We start from the raw sequence: 23,842 nt of genomic DNA on the forward strand, positions 1-23,842 counted from the left end.
ACCTCACTTCTAACTTCATTTTTGCTGCTTGTTGTTATTTACTTAGTAACTACCATGAAGTGATTTATACACACACATATATATTCTTTGTTTCTTTCTGAAACATTACACCAAGGAAAAAACACCATTAATAAAGGTAATGATAATGAAGTGTTCCTCAGCTGTTAAATGGAAAAATGGGAGGTTTATAGAAGAAATTATGTATAATAGTAGTAGACATAAACTTTGAAAATGCAGAAATCTTGAGATATATCCCTCACCTACACCAAGCATTGTTTGTATAATAGAGAATTGAATTTTTAGCTCACGAGAACTGGTATTTGATTATTTCAGTGTATGTCTATCAGTCCATTCATGAGGTGTTTTAAGATTACAAAGCAAATCTTCCTTTGTCTCATGTGGAACAATTGTCTGCGATATTAAAATAGATGGCAAAGCAAAGTAATATTGTCCTGAACAGTACTTTGCTTATTTTAATACTCATCTGATAATGTCCAATTTTACAAAACAGAATTTTCTGTATAAAAGCTACTTAGGGGCTTTTAAACAGAACTCATTTTTCTTCACTTGGAGCTTGTTTGTTCAGTAGTGAAATCAAATCCATCTTCAATTGGTACATGGCTTTGTTAAGCAGTAAAACTTGAGTTGGTGATGCTCTGACATAGTAAGAAATTTTCTCTCCCCAGGTATTTGTATAATATAATATAATATAATATAATATATATACACACATACATGTACATGTTCACACACATACATATACATACATATGTACGCACACACTTACTCATATTCCCTTTCCCTCATGGAAACTTCTAAAGATTATTTTAGTGTTAGCACTGATTGTTATTAGTCCAACAAGTGTGTGTTAACTCATTTATTCTTTCATTTATCAAGAACTTAGTGAATGTCTCCTGTGTGCTAGGTGTACTGTACTAGACTCTGGGGAATCAAAAATGAATCAACTCAGTCTCTGCCCGCTGGGAACTCATTCTGGTTAGAGAAATTGCAAACAAATAATCATGATAGCCTGTGAGATAGTATATTTTTTAAATTATCAAATGAGATAATATATGTGAAAAAAACTTTGTAAGCTTTACAAATTTAAGATATTTTTCCTCCAATGATGCCTGACATATTTTAAGTGCTTATATAGTCTTGAATTAGTTGATGAAGAGCAAAGAGTTATGAGAGCATAATATTATACAGTAAAGAACAATTAGTTCTGTCTAATGTACAGACAGAACAGAGCAAGCTTCATGAGAACACGACTTTTGAGCTAGACTTTGAAATATAAGTAGTTTATGTCAAGTATTGGGAAAAGAGATTCCAGAGAGAGGGGCTATGAGACATTAAAGTGCCTTGATCTAGATCAACCATATATCTGTAGGCTTACACAGATTGTAACATACTTTTGTTTTACTTTATCTCTTTTGAACTTTATGACAGTTTCAAGAGGTGAGTTCATACATCTAAATGCTTGAGCCTTGACCAGACCTAGATTCTAGGATGTAAGAAAGAGCATCTAGCCAGTTTAGTCTTTATAATTGTATGAATGTCATGATTGCTAATATTATTAAATTTCTATTATATTTGTGAAATTAATTATTAAATTATATTTGAAAGCATTGCTTTCTGAGTTACAAATATGTGAGAGAGATATACATATAATGCAAAGTATAGTTCCATTTTTATTTATGTAAAGCAGATTAGCTTATATTGACACATGAAGGGTTTTTTTTTAGAGGTTTCAGAAACAAACAAATTAGAAAATGCTCTCTTAGTGTTTCATAGATTCTTTATAATTCAGGTAGGTTTTCAGGATTTTCAGTCCTTTTAAGCTATTTATCTAACCAACAGTAAATGGAAATTGTGATCCCCACATTCTCTCTTAAGCTGTTTCTGTTGTACATAAGTGACAGATTTGTTGACATTTTTATTTTTTGCACGAAAATGTTTGATTAAAATACTTTGAAGGGAAAAAGAAGAAACAAAAACTTTGTTTCCATTTATAGTTGACTTCCTGTTTTATATATGTTATGTGTGTTTTATGTAATCAAGACAGTGTGGTATTGGTGAAAGAATAGATTAGATAAGTAGATCAATGGAACAGAATAGAGACCTCAGAAATAGACCCATACAAATATAGTCAACTGGGCATTGACAGAGTAGCAAAGGCAATTCAATGGAGAAAAGGTAGTCTTTTTAATAAATAGTACTGGGACAGGGCCAACCCGTGGCTCACTTGGTAGAGTGTGGTGCTGATAACACCAAGGCCGTGGGTTCGGATCCCTGTATAGGGGTGGCCGGTTGGCTCACTTTGGAGAGTGTGGTGCTGACAACACCAAGTCAAGGGTTAAGATCCCCTTACCGGTCATCTTTAAAAAAAAAAAAAAAAAATAGTACTGGGACAACTAGACATCCACATGCAAAATAATGAACATACGCATTGACCTTACACCTTTCCCCAAAATTAAAACAGATCATAGACCTTAACATAAAATTAAAAACTAGAAAACAATTATATATGGTATTTTTAATTTTGATATCCACATTTATTGTTAGTATATAGAAATACAGTTGATTTTTTATGTTAATACTTGTGTCCTGTAACCTTGCTGAACACTTACTTGTTCTAAGAATTTTTTGGTGGATTATTTGGGATATTCTGTATAGACAACCTGACACCTGCAAATAGGGAAGTTCTATTTCTTCCTTTCCAATCTGTATGTTTTGTATTCACTTGCATTGCTGTATTGTACTAGCTAGAACTTCTAGCACCGTGTTGAATAAGAGTGGTGAGAATGCATTTTTTTGTCCTGTTCCAAATCTTAGGGGGAAAGCATTCCGTCTTTCATTCTTAAGTATAATGTTAGCTGCAAGTTCTTTACCAATGTTTTTTATCAAGTTGAGGAAGGATCCTTCTATTCCTATTTTTTCTGAGAATTTTTCTCATGAATGGATTTCGAATTTTGTCAAATGACTGATTACATTGATTGGTTTTTGTATATTGAACCAGCCTTGCGTCCCTGAAGTAAACCCCACTTAGTCATGCTGTATAATTCTTTTTATATATTACTGAATTCTGGGAGAACCAAGTTGTGATGTTGTGAAATATATATTTGGTCTTTGACCCTGTTTCCTAACATATAGCTCCTAAAATCCATGGAATCTCTGGAGTTATAAGAGTGTCTTTTGTATTCTAATGAGATGACAGGTGTCTGGCAGCCCCTAGGTAGCTTCAGGATGGGGGCTGGTCCCAGGAAAGACCAAGGCATGATTAGAGGGTTGGGCCTTTTCAGCCTCGCCCCTCAACCTGAAGGTTAAGTTGATCACCAGTGGCCAATGATTTAAGCAATCATGACTACATAATGAAGATTCTATTAAAACCCTAAAGGACTATGTTCGGGAGTTTCTGAATAGCTTGAAGCTCCCGGTGAGGGTATCGAAGCTCCATGCCTCTTCTCATATACCTTTCCCTTTGCATCTCTTTATCTGTATACTTTGTAATGTTTTTTATATAAACCAGTAGATGTAAGTAAAGTGTTTTCCTGAGTTCTGTGTTCTGCTCTAGCAAATTAGTTTGAACCTGAGGAGGAGGCTGTAGGAACCCTGATTTATAGCTTGTCAGTCTGGAGCACAGATAAAACAACCTAGGGCTTGCAATTGGCATAAGAGTGGGCGGGGGGGGGGCGCAGTCTTGTGAGACTGAGCCCTCAACCTAAGGAATCTGACCCTATCTCCAGGTAGATCATGTCAGAATTTAATTGAATTAGGAGACACCCAGCCGGTGTCCACTGCAGAATTTGGTTGCTTGCTTGGTCTGTGGGGGGAAAGACCACATATCTGGTGTCAGGAGTCATTGTGTTGAATGACTGTGTGAGAGTAGAGAGTAGGGGAAACTGAGTCTGTTTTTTCCTATATCCTTATACAAGTTAATTTTGTTTGTCCCAAGAATCTTTTGAGGGGCCCTCTAACTGGTTTATTAAAACAAAAATTGAATGATGATTGTGGAAAAGAAGAGAAGTGACCAAATCTGAGAAAGACTAAAGAAAACATAGGAGCATTCATGTGTTCATTCTTTGGAGTGAAGGGGACCAAGGAACTGTGGGTCTACTATGTGGATAGTCTGTCCTCTGTCGCTATTTAAATTGTCAAGAATTATGATAAAATTTGGAATGAAGAGATCCTCCAGTGACCTGGAGGTTAGTATATGAGAGGGAAGGGGAAGGTAGCGAGAAGGGGCAAACCTCAGAGTATAGATTTTTGCTAGCGGAGGGATGAGTGATAGTCTAGAAGTACTAGATAAAAACTAGGACTTATTGCAGACGGTGATGGGAGGGGAGGGGAGCTGTCATTTATTGAGACAGTAAGAGCCAAATCTCTGAAATCAGACTGAGTTTGAATCCTAACTCCGCAGATAACTGTATGACACTTGAGCAAGTTACTTCTGTTACCGACAGATCAGGCTCGGCTTGCCCTCTCGTGTTAAGCAAATGACCTGAAAGTCCAAAAGTTGATTCAAGGATTGGAAGGTTTATTCAGATTACCAGTACCAATATTTTCAAACCAAGGTTGGCCATGGGTATCTATAAGAGTGAGAAAAAACACATGCCGTCATTTCCTCTGATCTCTCACAGCACAATTATCGACAGAGAAGACAGACTTCTGCAACCAAATTTGTGGGGATTTATCTCCACCAGCAAGCAAGCACTTGTGCAGCAGACACCAGCTGGATGCCTTCCAACTCATTTCTGCCACTGTCTATAGCGTCAGATCCCACAGGTTGAGGGCTCAGTCCCCAAGACTGCCCCCACCCCCTTCAGATGCCAGTCACAAGTCTGGGCGTCTGGAACTTCTGACCAACCAGCTATAAATCAAGGTTCCCACTTCTTCCTTGGATTCAGATGCTTGAGCGGTTCACAGAATTCAGGGAAACACGTAGTTCCATATACTGGTTTATTATAAAGGTTATTACAAAGGATACAGATGAAGAGATGCATAGGACAAGGTATGGGAGAAGAGACACAGCTTCCATGCCCTCCCTGGGCGCATCACCCTCTTAAGAACCTTCTTGTGTTCAGCTACCCAAAAGCTCTCCAAACCCACGTCTCTTGGGTTTTTATGGAGGCTTCATTACATAGGCAGGCTTGATAAAATCATTGGCCACTAGTGATCTACTTAACCTTCAACCCCTCTCTCCTCCCTGGAGGCTTGGTATTTCCTGTGACCAACCCCCATCTTGAAGCTACCTGGGGATTTCAAGTCATCATTAGCATACGAAAAGATTTCTATCACTTTGTAGATTCTAAGGATTTTAGGAGTTGTGTGTCAGGAGACTAAGGATGAAGACCAAATATATGTTTCCACAATATCACAGTAACTGAGAAAAATGAAACTGCAGATAGGGAAGGACTGCTGTAAGTGGTAGAGCCAGCATTTAAACAGTCACACAGTCTGGCTTTTAACCACCATCTTTGTAGTTTTTGAATTTCTAAATCACAGGGTTTATATAATGTATTTATGACATTTTTAATGCTCATCTTTGTTCCTCAATTCATGCAATAACTTTGATTTTCTTCTTCACTACTTTTTTTTTTTTGGCAACTGGCCTATATGGGGATCAGAACCCTTGACCTTGGTATTACAACATCCAGCTCTAACCAACTGAGCTAACGGGCTAGCCCTTAGTTAACTAATTTATAGTAAAACCTCAGCTTATTAATTTATAGAATGAACTTAGAAATTCTTTTGGAGAGAAAGAAGTAGTTGGGAAAAAATGCAAGTATTTATTTGAGTGCCTACTGTGTACCTTGCACTGTGACAAATCAATACAGATCTCTGGAAGTTTGTTTTTCTACTTTGTGCTATAAAGCTCTCCCTGTACAAAATTTAGCTACCAATAAATTCCTCCCTGAAATGGCTTTGTTTGTTTCTTTCTGATGTGTGATGCATAAAGGCAAACGGTTTACAGATCAAAGGTGCATTTGGTGTCTTTATTCGGATTCTTGAATTCTGAAGTTAGTAAGCTGAGATTTAATTTAGTTTCCAAAAAAAACTTTCCCAAGAAAGGATGTAACTTTAAGGTATAAATAATTACTACTCGTAGACATCAGGACTGTATTTGCCTATCCTGTCTCAACAAGTTGGTTATAATTCTTAAGTTTTGAATGGATGGTGGGACAACTTTGAGCTATCTAGACTAAAGAAGCAGCTTTATTTCATTATGCTGTCATTAAAACTGTTCTGACTTTAGTCATTAGCTATCTCTGTGGGGAAAAATAGGTTTAAACTAACAAATAAAAGTAAGATGAAAATTTTATATATGTGGATAAATTAAACTTAATTCAAAGCCCAGAATTTTCTCCAGATGCTTTTAAAAATCGAGTCATTTTCATAAATGACTGAAAAGTTTATATATAAAAGTAGAAAAGTAAAAGTTTGAAATATACATTTAATAATTCCAGAATTTGAATTTCCTTTTTATTTGTAGCTCAGATCGTCTGATAGAAGAGACAATAAGGTAGGAATAATTTTTTGTTTTACTTTGTTGGTTTTGTTTGCACATAAATTTAATCAACTGATCATGTTAAACCTATAACAAGTTAAAATCAATTCATGCTACTTAAAGATGAGAATTTCACTAGATGGTAATATATTTTTTTACTGTGTCTTTCCCTTGTAAGAGACATTTGAAACCCAAAACATTTATTTCTAGAGTTACTGGATTTAGGCTGTTTTGCTTATTAATTTTTCCAGTTAATTCATTCTTAATCTTTACAGCCTCCACTTTTTTATTGTCACTTTTTAATGGAAACGAATCTTAAATTTTGTTTGGTAAATGTCTTATTTATACCAAAAATGGAGATTTGGTTTCTGTTACAGCAGCTGAAGAAAATCTTCTGCAGTAATATTCAATATTGTCTGTAAAAACATTGAACTAGTTTCTTGCTTAAGTTACAGGCATTTATTTGTTGGTTTGAACTGCTTAATTTTCTAGGTTTGGTGAATTTTAACTAGGTATGCTCTCTGCACATTAGAATTTAGCATTGTTTTTTAAGGAAAGGTAGAGTGAAGTACGTGGAAACAAAACAGCAAACGTTTGCATTCTTGCAGTGGGCCTTGGTCCTGTGCTAAAGTGCTTTGCATGCATTATTTTATTTAATCTTCTCAATAACCCATGAGATAGACACTAATTATTAAGTATTCTCTCCAAAACAAAAAAGAAATTAAGGTAAGTAATTTGCCTATGGTCACATAACTAATAAATAGTTTGGAGGATTCAAATCCTCAAATCTAAGTCTCTCTAATTCTAGAACCAGTGCTCTGTATAAACCAACTACTATATGTACCCCATTGTAGAAGGAATACAACCTTTGGAGTGTCATTTGGTTTGAAACCTGGCTGTGCTACTTACTAGATCTCTGTTGTTAGATAAGTCACTTTAGCTTTTTGGAACCTTCATTTTCTTATCTGTTTAAAAACATGGTATTGTTGATAATACCCACCTTGCAAGATTATTGGAAGATTAAAGATAATGTAAGAAAAATGCCTAGTACCTGGCTGATACTAGTTAATCTGTAAAGTAGATTGTTAATACTAATCCTTTTTTTAAAACTTTTTATTTTGATATCTTTTCAGATTTCAAAAAAGTTCCAATAGTACAATTGCACAAAGAATTCCCCTATACCCTTTACCTAGCTTCCCCAAATGTTAACATCTTACCACATTTGCTTTTTCAAAGTTTATTTTCTGAACAACTTGAAAATAAGTTGCAGACATAATGCCTCTTTACTCCTAAATATTTCAGTATTCATTTCCTAAATATTTGTATCAGTATGGATTCATGGATTCTTATTTTGTTCAGTACGTTATAGTATATTTCCATCATTATTTAATAATAATCAATACATTTTAATCTTTTACAATAATATGCAGTTATCATGTCTTGAATTTTTGTTTCAATTGCATGCACTGTATCTTCTATCTGAACAAAGTTTTCGCAGAATTGCTTAATTGTCAGCTGGAATATCTCCCTTTTAACTCCTTCGCTTTCATCAGTACTTGAAGTCTAATCACGTTTTGCCAGAAATTCTTTACTTTAAATTTCCTATACTCCTTTCCCTTTTTTCTTCTTCTTATTTCCCTTTCTTTCTGCCTAATCTTCTAGGGCCAGGCTGCCCTTGAAGCTTCTCAGTTCAGTGCTGACCTATTTAAGGGCTGATAATATGGGTATAAAAATTTGGGGTACCTCATAGGATAGGAACACTTGAGAACCATTGAATTACTGCTACTATTATTTTGCTAGTTAAAAAACATGTTGTTAGAAGGTCTTTTATTTTAGTATTTCCCTTTGTTTCAAAATATGGTAAGTGTAACAAGTGAAATTTCACTGAATATAAAGCTAGTCATGATTATATATGGACAATATAAAATTTGAGTCAAATAATTATTTCTGCATATTTCAAATGTGAAAATTTACCTTTTCCTTTTGGAGATACATTTTAAAGATGTGTGCACAACTGAGTATGGACTTTGACATCAATTTATGGAAAAGAACTAATATTTTTAATATTTATAAATTTATTCTTAACCTTTAAATGTGTAACTGGTATCATCTGTTGTTAAGAAAATAAGTGACTGAGTTTAGTTCACAGAACAGGTAAGAAAGTTGAAGTTCCAGTGGGCACATCAATGATTTATTGTTTTAAAAGCATTATATATTATTTGGAGCTTATATATTCGCTCTGAGTATTTGACCCTTGATAACAGCAGCCTAGATTTCACTCAGCTTGACTCCAAATGATGGAATGAGATTGGAAAGTGTATCTAGATATATTTTATGTGATACTGGAAATCGTGCATATTCAACAAGATAACAACATAATGTATGATGAGGAATACAAAGTGCTTTTTGAAAATTATTTTTTAATCTCTATCCACTTGTGAGTCAAAGTGCACAGGCGATGGTGATAGTCCCAGTTTAAAAAACAGAGGCATATGTGATTCAAGAATTGGCCTCAAATTGCTCAGCCTAGGTTTGTTTTTGTTTTTGTCTTTTGGCATCTGGCCGGTATGGGGATCCAAACCCTTGACCTTGGTGTTATAAGGCCACACTCTAACCAACTGAGCAAGTCTGCCAGCCCTCTCAGGCTAGGTTTGAATTCTGTTACTTTACACAATACCTAACACCTATTTTTTAAATACCTTGTAAATTTATTTTTAAAACAACCACATTTTAAACGTATCATGTTCTGTCATAGACATACACTTAAACTGAAAAATGATAGGAACTAAATGACACAAAGGAAGTTGTTGGTTTGACTTTTCTTCTTTTTTTTTAAAAAAAAGATGACTGGTAAGCACCATGCTCACCCAGTGAGCTAACCAGCCATCCCTATATGGGATCCAAACCCATGGCCTTGGTGTTATCAGCACCAAGTGAACAAACCAGCCCTGCTCTAATCTTGATTGGTTGTTTTCTAGGCCTTCCACTGTTCTGAGATGTTCTTTCTCCATTATCCTGAAATAATCTTCTTTATTAGATCACCAATTTGGGGGGTTTAGTGTCTTCCACTTTCTTAGTTTATTCCTTCATTATGCTGGACCGTGTTGTTTAATAGCTTCCTGAGAAAGAATAGGAGGGCAATTTTTTGGACTGTCTACATCTAAAAAGTCTTTATTATACCCATATTCTTGATTCATTGTTTATCTAAGATATAGAATTTTAGGTTGGAAATAATTTTGACATTTTTTTAAAGCATTGTTTCCAGTATTGCTTTTAAAGTCCAATTTCAATTAAAATTTCTGGTCCTTTGTATATGATACACTTCCTTTCTCTGGAAGTTTTTAGAATCATTTCTTTTTCTTTATATATTTTTCCAATTTCAATTTCACCATGATGAGCTTAGCAAGCGTCTTTTTCAATCTATTGCTTTGGGCATTGGGTGGGCTCATACAATCTGGAAACTAGAAACTCATCTTCAGTTCTGGGAAATTTTCTTATATTGTCATTTTCTTTTCTTTTCTTTTTTTTTTTTTGTGGCTAGCCAGTGAGGGGATCCAAACCCTTGACCTTGGTGTTATAACACCAAACTCTAACCACCTGAGCTAACCAGCCAGCCCCTTCTCTGTTTCTTTTTTAAAAATTTAAAAGGTTGTATGTTGGGCCTTCTGAGTTAATCCTTTCTTACCTTTTCTCTGTTTTTAATTCATCTTTCATTTTTATTCATCTGTCTGGGAGATTTACTCAATTTGTGCTTTCAGCCCTTCTATTACATTTTTAACTTTACTCTTCTTTTTTTAATTTACATGAGCTCTTTCTGAGGGACAGATACACACACAAACACATGTATTTCTATGTGTGTTTCATGGGTGTCATAACCTTCTTTTATCTCTCTGAAGACATTAGATATAATTTTTATTTTAGAGTTTCTTGAACTTTATTGCCTTTATTTCCTTAGACTCACTTTCTGTTTGCTTGTTGGTTTGTTTGTATCTCTGCCTTTTAAGTTTAAGCTGTCCCACATCTGGTGATTGTTGGCTCTTTGTTCATATTTAAAGATGTGGCTCTGAAATTCAGTGATTGGAAGCTCATTCCATGTGCATGGGTGGTTGGACTTACTCAGTGGTAGGCCTCACAGTGCATGGTCAGGCACGGACCTGGCTGTTTCATTGGGGACTTCAAATTGTCAGTATCCCTAAATCTCTTCTTCTGGGCTAGGTCTTCTCCTGGACTGGGGGCTGTCACCTGGCTCCATGGGTTAAGGAAGGCAGTTCAGGGGTCTGGCAACTCCTTGTACAAATTTCCATGAATCTTTTGCCTCATAGTGGTACTGAAGTGAATAACAGTAGTTGTTTTGGAGGGGGTAGTGTTATTAACATTTCTTAGTCACTTCAGGTGGAATTCCTCTAATTTTGTTTTCATTTGTCTTTATTAGACATTTATATATTATAAAAGTACAATGTTCTTGTTGTAACAATTTTAATAATACTAAAATGTATTTAAAAAAAAGTTAATCTCTGGTAGTGCCCCTGCATTCTTAGCTCCTGAAGTAACTTGTGTTAACTGACAGTTGTGTATCTTTCTGATACCTTTCTCACTATCATACAAACATACACAAAGATGTTTGCTTCTGAAAATAAGAGGACTTATACTCTACACATTCTATGGTTTGCTTTAATCATTCAGTATATCATAAACATCTCTCTAGGTTAATAGAAATAATACTAATTCATTCCTTTTAATAACCAAATACTATTTCATAGTATGATTATGTGAGGGTACTTCAAAAAGTTTGTGGAAAAATAGAATTAAAAGCTAATAAGGATCTTTCCATGAACTTTTTGAAGTTCCCTCATATCATAACCTATTATACCATTCAAATGTTGTTTCCAGTTTTGGGGGTTTTTTCCCTGGTGTTTTTGTCCTTGTTTGTTTTTTACTATTAAAAAAATGCTTCAATAAATATCCTTTCATATATTTCCTTACACACTTTTATTCCTTCTTTGCCTTCTCAAATCTCGAAATTGAAGTTTTGATTCATTTGTCATTTGCTAAAGCACTCCCACTAGCATTTCCTTTCAGTAAAGGTACCTGGTGGTTTACTATCTGAAGGCTTACCTGTCCAAAAATATGTTTACTCAGCTCCCAGATAGGTCAGACTATTAGAGACACTTAAGCAGTGGCATACCAGGTGCTGATGGATGGCCCAGTAGTTTTTCCTCTTAGGGAGTAGGCATCACACCAGCTGCTAGACTGTAAGCTCTCTGCTTCTAAGTTTCTGTGGCTGTGTGTAGCTGTCCTTTCCCAGCTGCAGAGACTGGGAGCAGTTCAGTCCGTCACACTGCAGCCTCTGTACATGCAGATCCAGGCTTCCCCTGTCTGGTCTCCACAGGAAACAATGAAACCTAGATATTTGCCCCAGGCTTGAAGAAGAATCTAAGCTTCCCTGCCATTAGTTCCTTGGTTCTCTTCTTGCTTGAGAGAGTATAGCCCTCCACCTGGCTTTCTTCCTGGGGACCTCAGATTGACCCTTCCCAGTATGTCTGCCTTTGTTCTTGTGTTACTGCGTGGAGGAAAATGGGCCAGAGACGAGGTTAGGAATTTGTACTCTGACTAGTCTTCCCTATTGCTTTTTTGTTTTTTTAATGTTTCATATATTTTCAGAATTACTCAACAGTATTCCATTTCCTATTGCTTTTTATAATGTCAATATCTAAAGCACTCCCCTGTGTGTTATGTATCAAAATGGATACTGGCCCTATCCTCTAGGATTCTAATGTCCAGAGAAATAAGACTATGGAAAATAAAAACCTGGAAGTGATAGCTAAAAGATGTAAAGTTAGATTCTTTTAAAAAAAACATCAAAGTAGTCACATGGAAGAGATTGTATTCTACTAGGAATGACTTTTTCCTTTCTCTCAGTCATGTTTACTGAATCTGTGACCTTTGTCTGCTGCCTTGGAAGCCCAGCATAATGTTGCATGTGTGTCCCAAAATCCGCATAGTTGATTCTCAAGCAGAGTTTTGGAACATAATCTCTTCATAAATTGAAGGCTGGTTGTGTATGAATATTTTGTGATATTTTACACTTTTGGTTCTATTTTTATGATTATAATTCCCTACTTCCCTCTCAAGTTTCTCCTGACTAAGAATCTTTTAGTAGCTGGCCCCTTTTAAAATCATTTTAAGAAGTTTTTGTATTATATGATCAGTGGAGTCATTCTGAAAAAGGACAGTAGGAAAGTGTCTTGGGAAGTAATTCCCCCGTACCTCCATTTTCCTGCCCAGTGCTTTTCAAGATGATTGTTGTTCAGTGTAGTTTTCCGCTCACTTTTAAGGGTATGGTGGATCCATGCAGGTAATCTTAAATGCCAATTTAATTGTCTCTTTTTCCCTCTTGCAGCATTGCTATGGCAACAAAAGAAAATATGACTTCACAGAGAGGAATGTTAAAGTCAATTCACAGCAAAATGAACACTTTGGCCAGTATCCTTTCTGAATGTTCGAAATTTGTGTTTGGGGTGGGGTGAGGGGGCAGAAATGTATGTGTGTGCTTTTTGTCTTCTGGCATGTTGCCATCATCAGTAGCAGTAGAGCCCATCGGTAATTACATAATATGAATAAAGATGCTGCTCGACTTACAACAGCATTACCTCCTGGTAAACCCATCGTAAGTTGAAAATATCTTAAGTTGAAAGTGCATTTTTGACTTAAATTCATCACAAATGGAAAATCTCTTATCTAGATGTAGCCTCATTGTAAGTCGAGGAGTTTACTAAACATGAATTGCTTTCTCATCATCATAAAGTCAAAAAATCATAATTTGAACCATCATAACTCAAGAACCATTTATGTGCTGTCCATTCCTATGAGGGTACTTGAAAAAGTCCATGGAAAGATTCATATTATCTTTAATTCTTTTTTCCACAAACTTCTTGAAGTATCTTTGTACTTTGTGAAAGTTCATGGTGTTTAGTTCCATTTCTAAAAGATTGCACACCAAAAGTTTAATACTAGTAGATTTAGAAAAAAATTATAAATGTGAATTCTAAAATTATTGACAAAATTGTTTTACATTTTAAAAGCTCTTCAATCCACGTTAGAACTCCACAGTATACATTATTCTTACCTGAACATCATAAATTACATACTTTTTCTTTTTTTATTTTTCTACTTTGGGGAGTAAGTGGCAGGTGCTTGGAAGGATGAAGGAAGGAGGCAACCACAAATGTAGATGAGTTGCAACTGCTGATAAGCAGTGTGACTTCATGCACAAAATGGATTCTAAGATAGATTCTCTACTTGTTTGTAGTGTCCTCTGCTTTTTCAACTTCCCAGTGTAAATTAGGATTACTAATACTTCCAAGAAACCCAGTAGGGAAACTGATCAGCCTTCTACTCTGAAGCGTTTTATTTACTCTCTGAAAAGCCAAGCCTTTTAGGGAAAAAAGCTTTCTTCCCCAACTACTAAAGGGGGAAGGACGTATAATTTTCAAAAGTTGAGTACCTTCTGGTCCTAGATCATTTAAGGTCACTTTTATTTAGTTTGATATCTGTTTGCCTAAGGAAAAGACTGTCCTGGAGCTTGTTGGTATTTTCCAGTCTTTTGTGAGTTTTGTTCTTGCCTTGTCACCCCGTATCAAACCACACATTCAGAAACACTTATGTTTTATGTAGCGCTATACAGTTGACAGAGTACTGTTATATACATTATCCGGTTTTATCATTTCCACAAAAGAGAGGATGTAGAAATTATTGTTGTTTTGCAGAAGTGGCTTGGCCCAGGTCCACAGCTAATAAATAGCACATTAAAGATTCAGATTTTCCATTGCTTTTTACATGAAATCGTGCTGTCTTTCTTATACTATAAACTTAATTACTAGCAAGAGCAAAGGCTACTTGGTGAATATAAAAGAGTTTGTATTTAGTGAAACCTTTGAAACTTTGGAATAGAATTAGGAGGTGGATAGCTGGGTTATTTAAAATACTAATTGAAGATTCTCCCAATTGTCCACTAGAATTTGTCACCACTCTTCCTTATGCCTTCTTCTCTACTCTATACTTATTTCTCCCCTACTAGAACCTAAGTTCTCTTAAGGCAAAGCAGTACCCCAGAGCCTAGTGTAGTGCCTGGCACAAGTGAGCCACTCAGGAATTTTACAATCATTCCTAAAATATGGGCATCCAAAAATCAAACAAAATGGGTTTGAGTTAGGACTGCATAGAGAGGAAGTAACGGAAACCTAAATCAGACCGACTTGAAAGAGAAAAGGAGGGAATTAATTTATTCATACAGCTGTAAAATCAAGGGGTAGAATTTGGCTTTAGGCATGGCTAGATTCAAGGGCTCAGATTTTATCATCAAGAATTTGCCTTTTCTCTCTCTTTTCCCCTCCCTTCCCCATCTTTTATCTTGGCTTTCCTCTGTGCTAACTTCATTCCCAGGCAGCCTTTCTCCTCATGGTGATAGAAATGGCTGTAATACCAGCTCAAAAATCCCCATGGAAAAAGGGTGTCTTCTAACAGCTGTTCCAGAAGTAGTTAGTACTTAATATTTTTACTTAGTATTTCAAAATATCTTCACACTCTTACTTGTTTATATGTTGTAGACCAAAGTGCTTATATTGTAGACCAAAGAGGACTATGATTGCTTGAGTCACTGACCATTCCTAACCCAGTCACTGTCCAAGGATGGAATATTCTTACTGGCCAATTCTGAGTTCGTATGTAGACCCAATGGTAGAGGATGAGATCAGCCCCACCCTGTTACATGGACTGAACTAGATTATTATGGAAGGAGAGAGGGCTGGTTCCCTAAAGGTAAACTGGACAAAAATATGTCCACTATAGACAGGATTTCCTGATGCCAAAATTTACATATGTGCAGTGGATTTGTTAATCCTTTTACTAAGCAAGGAGAAATTAAGCATTTTCTCTAGATGAAGTTTTTACCTTGTAAAATTTTTGTTCATTAGTTCAATACTTGCTTCCTGTTCTACAGTTTTTAAACTGTTTCTGCAAATTGTTCTTTTTTTAATTCATTAATTTTAAAACATATTAATGCCTACTGTGTGTAAAGCTCTATTTTAGACAAAGAAGGGACTTCAAGATTAAAAGGCATGGTTGTAATTATACAATATGTAGAATATATAAGTATACAAGTAATGTAGTCCCTGGTGAGACTCATTTTGTTACAGGAAAATGCATTGAGAATTTGCAAGGAATGGGAATTGTTCCACCTTTTTAGTATCCTGGGTGGTTTTTGTAGTTGGTTTATCTGAACTTGATATAATACCTCTGTTAACAAAGAGGATGCACCTGCAGGCATACTCATGTTGTCAGAAACCATTGCCAGAAATACAAAACAGTATAAGCACTTTGGTCTACAACATATAAACAAGTAAGAGTGTGAAGAAGTAAAATACAGTTGTGACTGCTATAAAACCCCTAAAATCAAATATTTTCTCTTTGCTTTTTTTATGTTCCCCAAATAGGACAGCTAGAGCAGTTTAACCCACTTTCTTACTATATCCTGCCTACTGATGCAAAGTAAATTTTGAAATTTAAATAATCCACAAGTGCATGTTTATATAGATCCTAGAGTTGGTTCCCACCAGTTGCCAGAATCCAAGGGGTGTTATTACCCTGTGGAGAGAGAATCAGGTATTTCTTCAAAACCCTCAGGCAAAACTCCCCAGTCTCCTGAAAGGAGGATCTAAAAAGAGAGAGAAGGAGAAGGAGGAAAGGGAGGGAAGTGGATCAGGTAACTGGAGGTTGTAGCTGCTGTGCCTGTGCCTCCACACCCTGCTGAGTTCCTCTCTTCCTGACCACACCGGCTCCCACCCTGACCTGAAGCCTGGCAGTAATGCCTCAGTACATGGGAGCTGTCATCATTATTATCTTCTTCTCCTGCTCTCTCTATTAAGTTTTTCTTTTCATTATTCATATTTGTGGACTACACACAAGAATAGGAGACTTGAATACATTTGGGACTTTGATCAGTTTTGCCATATGTGTTTGCTAAAGACTCCCTCACTGTGATTTTCTTCCCCTTATTTCTTCTCATCACTTACTGTTTCCAGATACCACTAAACTCTATTCTTGTGATTCCGGTGACTTTTCACTAAAGAGCCTTTTTCCAAATATGACCTTAATAAAGATTTCCCAAAGATCGTTTTCCTGCTGTGAACAGCCTGATCCAGAGGATCAACCTTAGGAAACGGCGCGACTCGCTCATCTTGGGTGGTGTTATTGGTATCTGTACCATCCTATTGCTGCTGTATGCTTTTCATTGATGGAACATTCCAGGGACTCTTGACAGCCACCATTTTCATGCCCTGATCTGGAATAAGGAAAACTAGGAGGGAGAAATTGTCCCGATAATTAGCCTGACCAGCAGGATGAATTCGAGACTAATAGTGATGGACTCTGTGACAGTCAGGTTGAGCTGAAGCCACAGTTTTTCTGTGCTATCTTTTCTAACATATATTTCCCTGTTTTTAGTTTTAAAAAAAGTTTTCAGTTGATTTTGTCTCCCTCAGAGGTAAGTAAACCAATCAAAAGCAGAGTTTCTGTGCTTCAGTGATAATGTTGAAGCCTGATGACAAGCTGGACTCTTCAGAAAACCAGGTTTCTCTGTATCCAAAGACTGTTTTTCTTTCAGCCACCAGATTGGGTTGTGAATAAAAATAATTCTTGTTCTTTTATTTTACATTCATGATGAGAAATCACAAGGCCTTTCTTGATAATTTGTGCTATAGATTTCTACTCTGTGTTCCCAACTTTTTTTGGTATTCAAGGAAAATTCCATTTTTCACAAATTCTTTGAGATGCTGATAGGCCAACTTCAGCATGTTTGAGATTGTCTAAAACAGAACAGTGCAAATAAAGCGCTTTTTTTTTTTTTTTTTTTGCTGTCCTTTACAGGGATTGAATCCTGGACCTTGGTGTTTTTAGCACCACTCTAACCAACTGAGCTAAATGGGCAGCTTGTTTTTATTTTTTAGTTCTTCCATTGGATTAATATTTGCTACTACAAGAATAGCCAATGTCTGTCAATGCCCCTAACTGTTCCTCATCATATCTGGTAGCTGAGTGAGGGGACTGCTCAATTTTCAGTGAGATTTATTCAAATAGCCACGTGTAAAAAGGCATTACTGTCCAGATAAGTCCATTTGTGAATGCTCTATGACTTATAAGCAAAAGTTTAAGAACTACTGCCTGATGTACCAGGAATTCTGTGTTCTATGAAAATGTATTCATTCCAAATCTGTTAAGCTTTTCCAAACATCCAGAGAATGGTTTCACTGTTGAAGGTGTATGTGACAGAATCTCTCTCTCTGCACCTCTTCTATTATCATCGCCACACATTGACAAAACTTTAAACCACCCACCAGAATTCTTTTTATGTTTAACCATTTCTCAGTTTCTGTAAATTCATCATTTGTCTTACTGAGCTACCACGTAGTTTGAAGACTTCCAACATCTACACTCCTCACAGAGAAAGAAGGCTGCTCTTTACCACTGGAATTTACTATGGTGTTTATACCATTGGCTTCAAACTGTGCCACAGGGAATAAAAGGATAAATGAAAGGATATTAGCATGTAGTTCTTACCTACATAAAGGTGTGTAGATGCTGTTGTTCACGTGAACTTGATATACAGGCTGGGTAAACTAACACCCAGTCTGGTACAGAGGTTGAGAAGTTTTTCATTCTGGTGTCAAAGTTTTATTACATTCTGGGTTTGAAGGGCATTTGATATATTTTTCTTAGCTATGGGGTTTATTTTTCTAAATATGGGCTGATTGATCAGTTTGTTGATTGGGGATGCCCTTAAAAGAGAGTTAAGTTTTCCCAGTGTGAACTGTAAAGGATCAGGGAAGTAAGTTCATTTATTAAATTCTCTGTTGAGAAAACAAAACTTCTTTCCCCTGACACTCTATTATCTTTGATTTTTCAAAGGGCCTTGATCAGTGGTTGTGCCTCGGCGAGAATTTATGGGAATTTGGTTGCTATATAGTTGGCATTTATAAAATCTGAAGTATCATAAATAAAGTTATTTATTTAATTATACTACCAGTCTTTTTTACTGGTCTGATTATTTGGTGCATTCATTAAAACTGACTGTGTGAGAATAAAACTAGGATACAAGCTAATCTAGCTTGCTGCAGCTGAGCAAACAATTTTGATGGCTGATGAGCCTTTCCATTAGGGTTGTGCTTAGACGAAGTAATAGAATTGTTGGTTATTTTCTTTATGAAAGTAAACCACTTCTTCCAAGGAAGTTGAAAAAGCTTGGTGTAAATGTTGATGTCAGATAGGTCTGACTAACCTCCCAGAGCTGTAGCCAATAGTGAGGTGACGTGGGGCCCAATGTAGATAGCTAAGACCATGCTTTTCCTTTCCTCTTCTGGTTCCTTCATTTGCAGAAAGAAACCCTCAAGCAAGGAAATAGGGGTGTGCCATTTATAGGAAGGGGCTGAATTTGGATCCCATGATACCTGATTTGAACTCTCAGTTTCATGCCATTTAACTTTTTTTTTTTAACCATCTTGGTTTTTTCCCTGTTTTTGCTGTCTTCCTTACAGACCAGTTGCTAGGTCCAGGGGCCAACAGTTAGTAACTTGTTAAAGCCAGTCAGTGAGCCAGGAGGTTAGAAGGAGTTTTTCATTTCTGGTCCCAAATATATGTTACCTCTTAGGGGAAGTTATGCTCCCTCAGCCATTGACTTATATAAAAAAATCTTTCATTTTTGGATCTGTTTAGTAACCACTCAGAACTTCCCATTTCACTAAAAAATATGAAAAATCGTGGCAACAAAAAGGGCAGAGAATTCCAAAGGTCTATTTCTGAGATTTTGTTCTAATGTGTATGGGTACTGATGATGTTAGTAAGACTGTGTAGTAAGCCTTTACTCAATTTCAAGCCCAGATATCCAGGTACTTTAGTTTATGTGTCCTGGCAATCTCTACATTCTTTTTATTACTATAATTAATGATGCCAAAGGACTACCTGTAACCTGCATTTTGCTCACCTTTTTTTTTTTTTTTAATGTTAGAGAAAGGCTTTCCTTCTCTATTCCTCTCTCTTTTGTACCAAAATTCACTTCTGTAGAGAATGCCTTTTTCCATACTGCCTCGTACTAAGATGAAGTGTGGGGGTAACTGAGAATGGAGACAGGTGATGAGAGGAGACACCAGGAGGTCACTTTTTGTACCTGGAACCAAATAGTCTTTGCTTTAGTTCCTTCATATTGGATGTGAATACATCTGAATAGAAAAATGTACTTACTGAGCCTTTTGAAGCAATGACTCTTGGCCTCTATGGAATTGAGACACTTCAGCACTCCCACCATTAATTTTCTATTTCACAGTGATCTCAAGCTGATGAACATGACTTTAAAGAACTGGTCTAGCCTTTTGGGTTATAATACTCGTGTTTGATCATTAGCCAAATATAATTTTTGGAAGTTGATTGAGTTTGTAACTTGCATTATTAAGTTGTTGGGGGAAAGTGGCCATGTCTAGTGTTACACTGAATGTTGTGGCAAATGTAACTAAAGAACAAATGGATTCTACTCAGAAAATTGCAGTGATTGTGTTCCATTCTCCTTTTAGGCTAAGGGTTGTTTAGCTCAGTCTCCAAAAAGATGCAGAACTTTTCATCATGGTCTTAATAACTTAATAAACTAATCTTATTTATTCCTTTATAAACTTGCATACTGAACTTTTATAGGGGGAAATAAAATGAGGAGGGAACAAGTGAATCTTAAGGATGTTTATATTGGATAAGCAGAGACAAAGCTAAGCCATGTCTTGACAGATCTTTCTCGTTTTCTATGTATCTGTCATCTTGATTTAATATTGAAATATTTGCATCCATTCCCACCCTATTAGCTCTTACAGAGGAAAATAAATCAATTTCAATCACACTTTACTATGATGGAAGATGTTTCCTCATGAAAAATGCCAATACAGATTTTTAAAAATCTATTCTTTCCAAATGCACTTTCTAATTTTTGGCTTTTAAAATAGCTTCTTGGAACCAATTTTATTGTATTTGTACTTAATTTTTGTTCTCATCTAAATGTGCATTTTCTGACTGTATAGAAGAAGATTTGTTATGTAATTTAATAATAAATTAGAAATCTAAATGGTTGTGCCTATAGCTGTTTATATAAGAACAGTAACCATTGAAGCGGTTTGGGAATAGTGACTATGAAATCTTTGGTGATAATAAGTATTTTTCATAATGTCCTAAAACCCAGGATAAAACAATACAGGTGCTGAAAAGCTGTCACCGTCATTCAAAAAACATTGTATGAACAATCCATTAATATTTTAGCCTATGAAGTGGAGAACCTCTTATCAACATGAAACTTTAGGAGATCTGGTCTAAAACTGTAGAATTTAGCCAGAAAAACACATTCTTATGCTCCTCAAATAAATTTTTATTATGTAAATCAGAATTTGATTCTCCACCACACCAGACAATGGAAGTACATCATTTCCCATTACCTCTCCAGATGTTCTTATTCATGTTTTATGCATCCTTTTTAAAAATAACAGTATAATTGAGATATAATTCATGAACCATAAAATTTACCCTTTTAAAGTGTACTTAGGGGTGTTAATATATTAGTTGTGCAATGAGCACCACTAACTTCAGAACATTTCCATTACCCACAAAAGAAACCCTGCACCCATTAGCAGTCACTCCTCAGGCCCCTCTTCATCCTTTTGATCTGACCACTCTGTTCTCCTTTTCTCAGGACCCCAGCTTTCCCCTCCCAGCCATGAGCATCGCTCCTAAAGTGCCCTCTCTTCCTTGGGGATCCTGACCTTTTTCTAGCTACCTCATATATACTTAGCCATTATGTGTGCACACACTCACGTGGACGTACATAAAATCAACGCCACTGAGTGAGGTGGCCTTCCCATTTTACAGAGGAGGAAATGACCAGTGGGATTCAGAAATTTGCTCAAAATCATAGAGTGAATGGTAAAGTAAGGATTTGAATCTGGAGGGCTCGTTGATGCTAAATCTTGTACTAGTTCCACAAAATGTATTTTAACTCTGCTGCATGATTAGGAAAGAAGCTATAAAATAGTCACTGATTTTGCCTGATTTAAAAGGTGATCATTTAAAATCTATTTAAATCCTTGTGGCTTGATTATTTTCAAGTAATGCTATTAGCCAAGTGCTTAATAAAGAGGACTCTGGGTTTGTAATTCACATTCCTTTATGAGTACTAATGGACTACAGCATTGACATCATAGTCGTAGGCTTTAATTTGGATCTAACTTCCTGCCCAACCTCTTCATACCCTCTAGTTTAGAATCTCGGAGTTCTTCCCAGAGAGCCCCAAAGCCAAGCCTGACAAAGCACATCACCACAGATCCTCAATTATACCATCTGAACAAAGGCGCTGGGACCTTTCCTTTCCAAGTGGAATGGGTTTGACGAGCTACCACTCCTATTTCATCTCTCCTTTCACGGCAAACGGATCTGAACTTCTGCCCCAAGTCTCCCTCGTTTGATATCAGAGATGCCTAGACATAAACAGGTGGCTAGAGAATCTCACTGAAGATGTTTTCTATCAGGACATTTTCCTTTGTTTCTCTAAAGCACATGCCAGGAGAAAGGCAAGTATCTTCCTCTTTGTGAAGATACAGATTTGCGTGGCTGAGTTGGAACAGGAAGAAATGCACTTTAGCCTGATGGTTTCCACTCTGCTCAACTTGGCTAAGATTTCCCACTTCAACAGAGCTGCTCAGCGTGCAAAGCTCTTTTTTATTAACCCTCTGAAGACACTTAAAAGCTAAGAACGTTGGGTGCTGAGAAGTGCAACTCTCAGTGTAGAGGAATCCCAGAGGTCACTTGACAGTGTTCTCTTCACTCCCCTAAAATAATCTTTTAATCTGTTTTCCTGACTTGTGGTATTCAGTTTCCTTCCTTTGAGAAAAAGCTGTTAGAAAACAGTTACTTAACTGGTACGTTTCTTTTATATATTTTCAAACATCCGATCAGTCTTTTACTGAAATTGCTTACAGCTTGAGGAGAAGCAAGCAAATATGGTTGGTAGCTCTTTTTAACCCATTACCAAAAAAGGTATGGTTTAAACATAATCATCTTCTCTGAAAGTGACGAGTTATCTCTAAATGAATATGGCACGGTGTGTTTTCACCCTGGAATCGGTCCTCAGTCCTCTCTGTGTCCCTCCCTGTCCCCCATTGCATATCCCACAAGCTGGGGCCCTGTTGTTCATTACCTGGCTGCATGTGGCAGCCACCTCTGAGCTAGAGCCCTGCCTCTCATCTAGCCCCTCTTGATGCCACCCTGCACATAGCTGCCTAGCCTGTCTTCCTAAACAACTTACAACCTGTCATCACTCTGTTCAAGAATATTGTAGTGAGTTAACCCATGCAATGTATGCCCAGCACTTTGCTTATACATACATACATAAAACACAACCACACCCACATGCAAATAAAATCCTATTCACTTAATGAGGTAGTGTTCTCTTTTTATAGATAAAGAAACAAGCCTAAGAGATGAAGGACTTTGCTCAAAATCACAGTCCTCCTGATAGCAATCAGTTGCCCTTTTCCTAACCAAGGTTTCCCATCCCTCATGAACTGTAAGCAGGGCTGCCTGGCACAGTGGAAATGAGGCTTGGAGTCAGGTGTCCTAGATTCTGGTGCTGGATCTAATACTTTTAGGCCATAGGCAAGTCTCTAAATCACTCAAGTTGTTTTCTTATCTGCAAAATGGACTCCAGCAATGTAATGCATTTGTAGAGCTCAAATGAAACAGAGGATCATGATGGTACAAAATTCCTCAGAATGTTCTTGAGAAATAATGGGCCAGTGGGTATTTTCCATTAGACTGCAAGTCCCTGGAGAGTCAGGGCAGTGTTCTGTTTGTCTTCATATCATGTGTATGAACTTTGTGCAGAAACTTTATTTAACTCTTCTAAACCAAGTTAAACCTGTCTCAGAGCCCCTATCCTACTGTGCTGGGAGAAAAAATAAATCAATAAATCTTGTTCATACTTGAATCTCCTTCCTTTCGCCACTTGGGTTGTGCAAAGCTCCCAAGAGTCTTTCACAGTCCAGAACATTTGGGGCAGACAGTCTTATCCACACTGGACCCCATGGAGATGCTCGCTATCTGAGCCACGTAGTCACTAGAAGCCACAAGTTTCTCTACAACTGTGCCACCCTTGGGCACAGGGATCTTTGCCAAGGAGCCCATGGGCCTAGGGTTCCCTCATACACCCCATCCCAAAACCATTCCCCTGAGGTGCTGCCACTCCTGGGGCACTGTGAGGGA

At 36.8% G+C, this 23,842-nt stretch overlaps 1 protein-coding gene across 2 annotated transcripts in view; it reads left to right on the forward strand.

The window, feature by feature from the left end:
* The window catches only part of GOSR1 (golgi SNAP receptor complex member 1), a 47,615-nt gene extending 29,035 nt beyond the window's left edge, over window positions 1-18,580 (forward strand). For both annotated transcript variants that reach the window (XM_063111231.1, XM_063111232.1), the window contains exons 7-9: window positions 6,494-6,523; window positions 12,909-12,991; window positions 16,676-18,580. In XM_063111231.1, coding sequence (XP_062967301.1) covers window positions 6,494-6,523; window positions 12,909-12,991; window positions 16,676-16,800 — 238 coding nt within the window. In that variant the 3' untranslated portion in view covers window positions 16,801-18,580. The remainder of the gene's footprint in view (window positions 1-6,493; window positions 6,524-12,908; window positions 12,992-16,675) is intronic.
* Window positions 18,581-23,842: the final 5,262 nt, after the last annotated feature.

Source organism: Cynocephalus volans, chromosome 10 (assembly GCF_027409185.1).
Source record: "Cynocephalus volans isolate mCynVol1 chromosome 10, mCynVol1.pri, whole genome shotgun sequence".
In the NCBI taxonomy this organism is placed as follows: domain Eukaryota; kingdom Metazoa; phylum Chordata; class Mammalia; order Dermoptera; family Cynocephalidae; genus Cynocephalus; species Cynocephalus volans.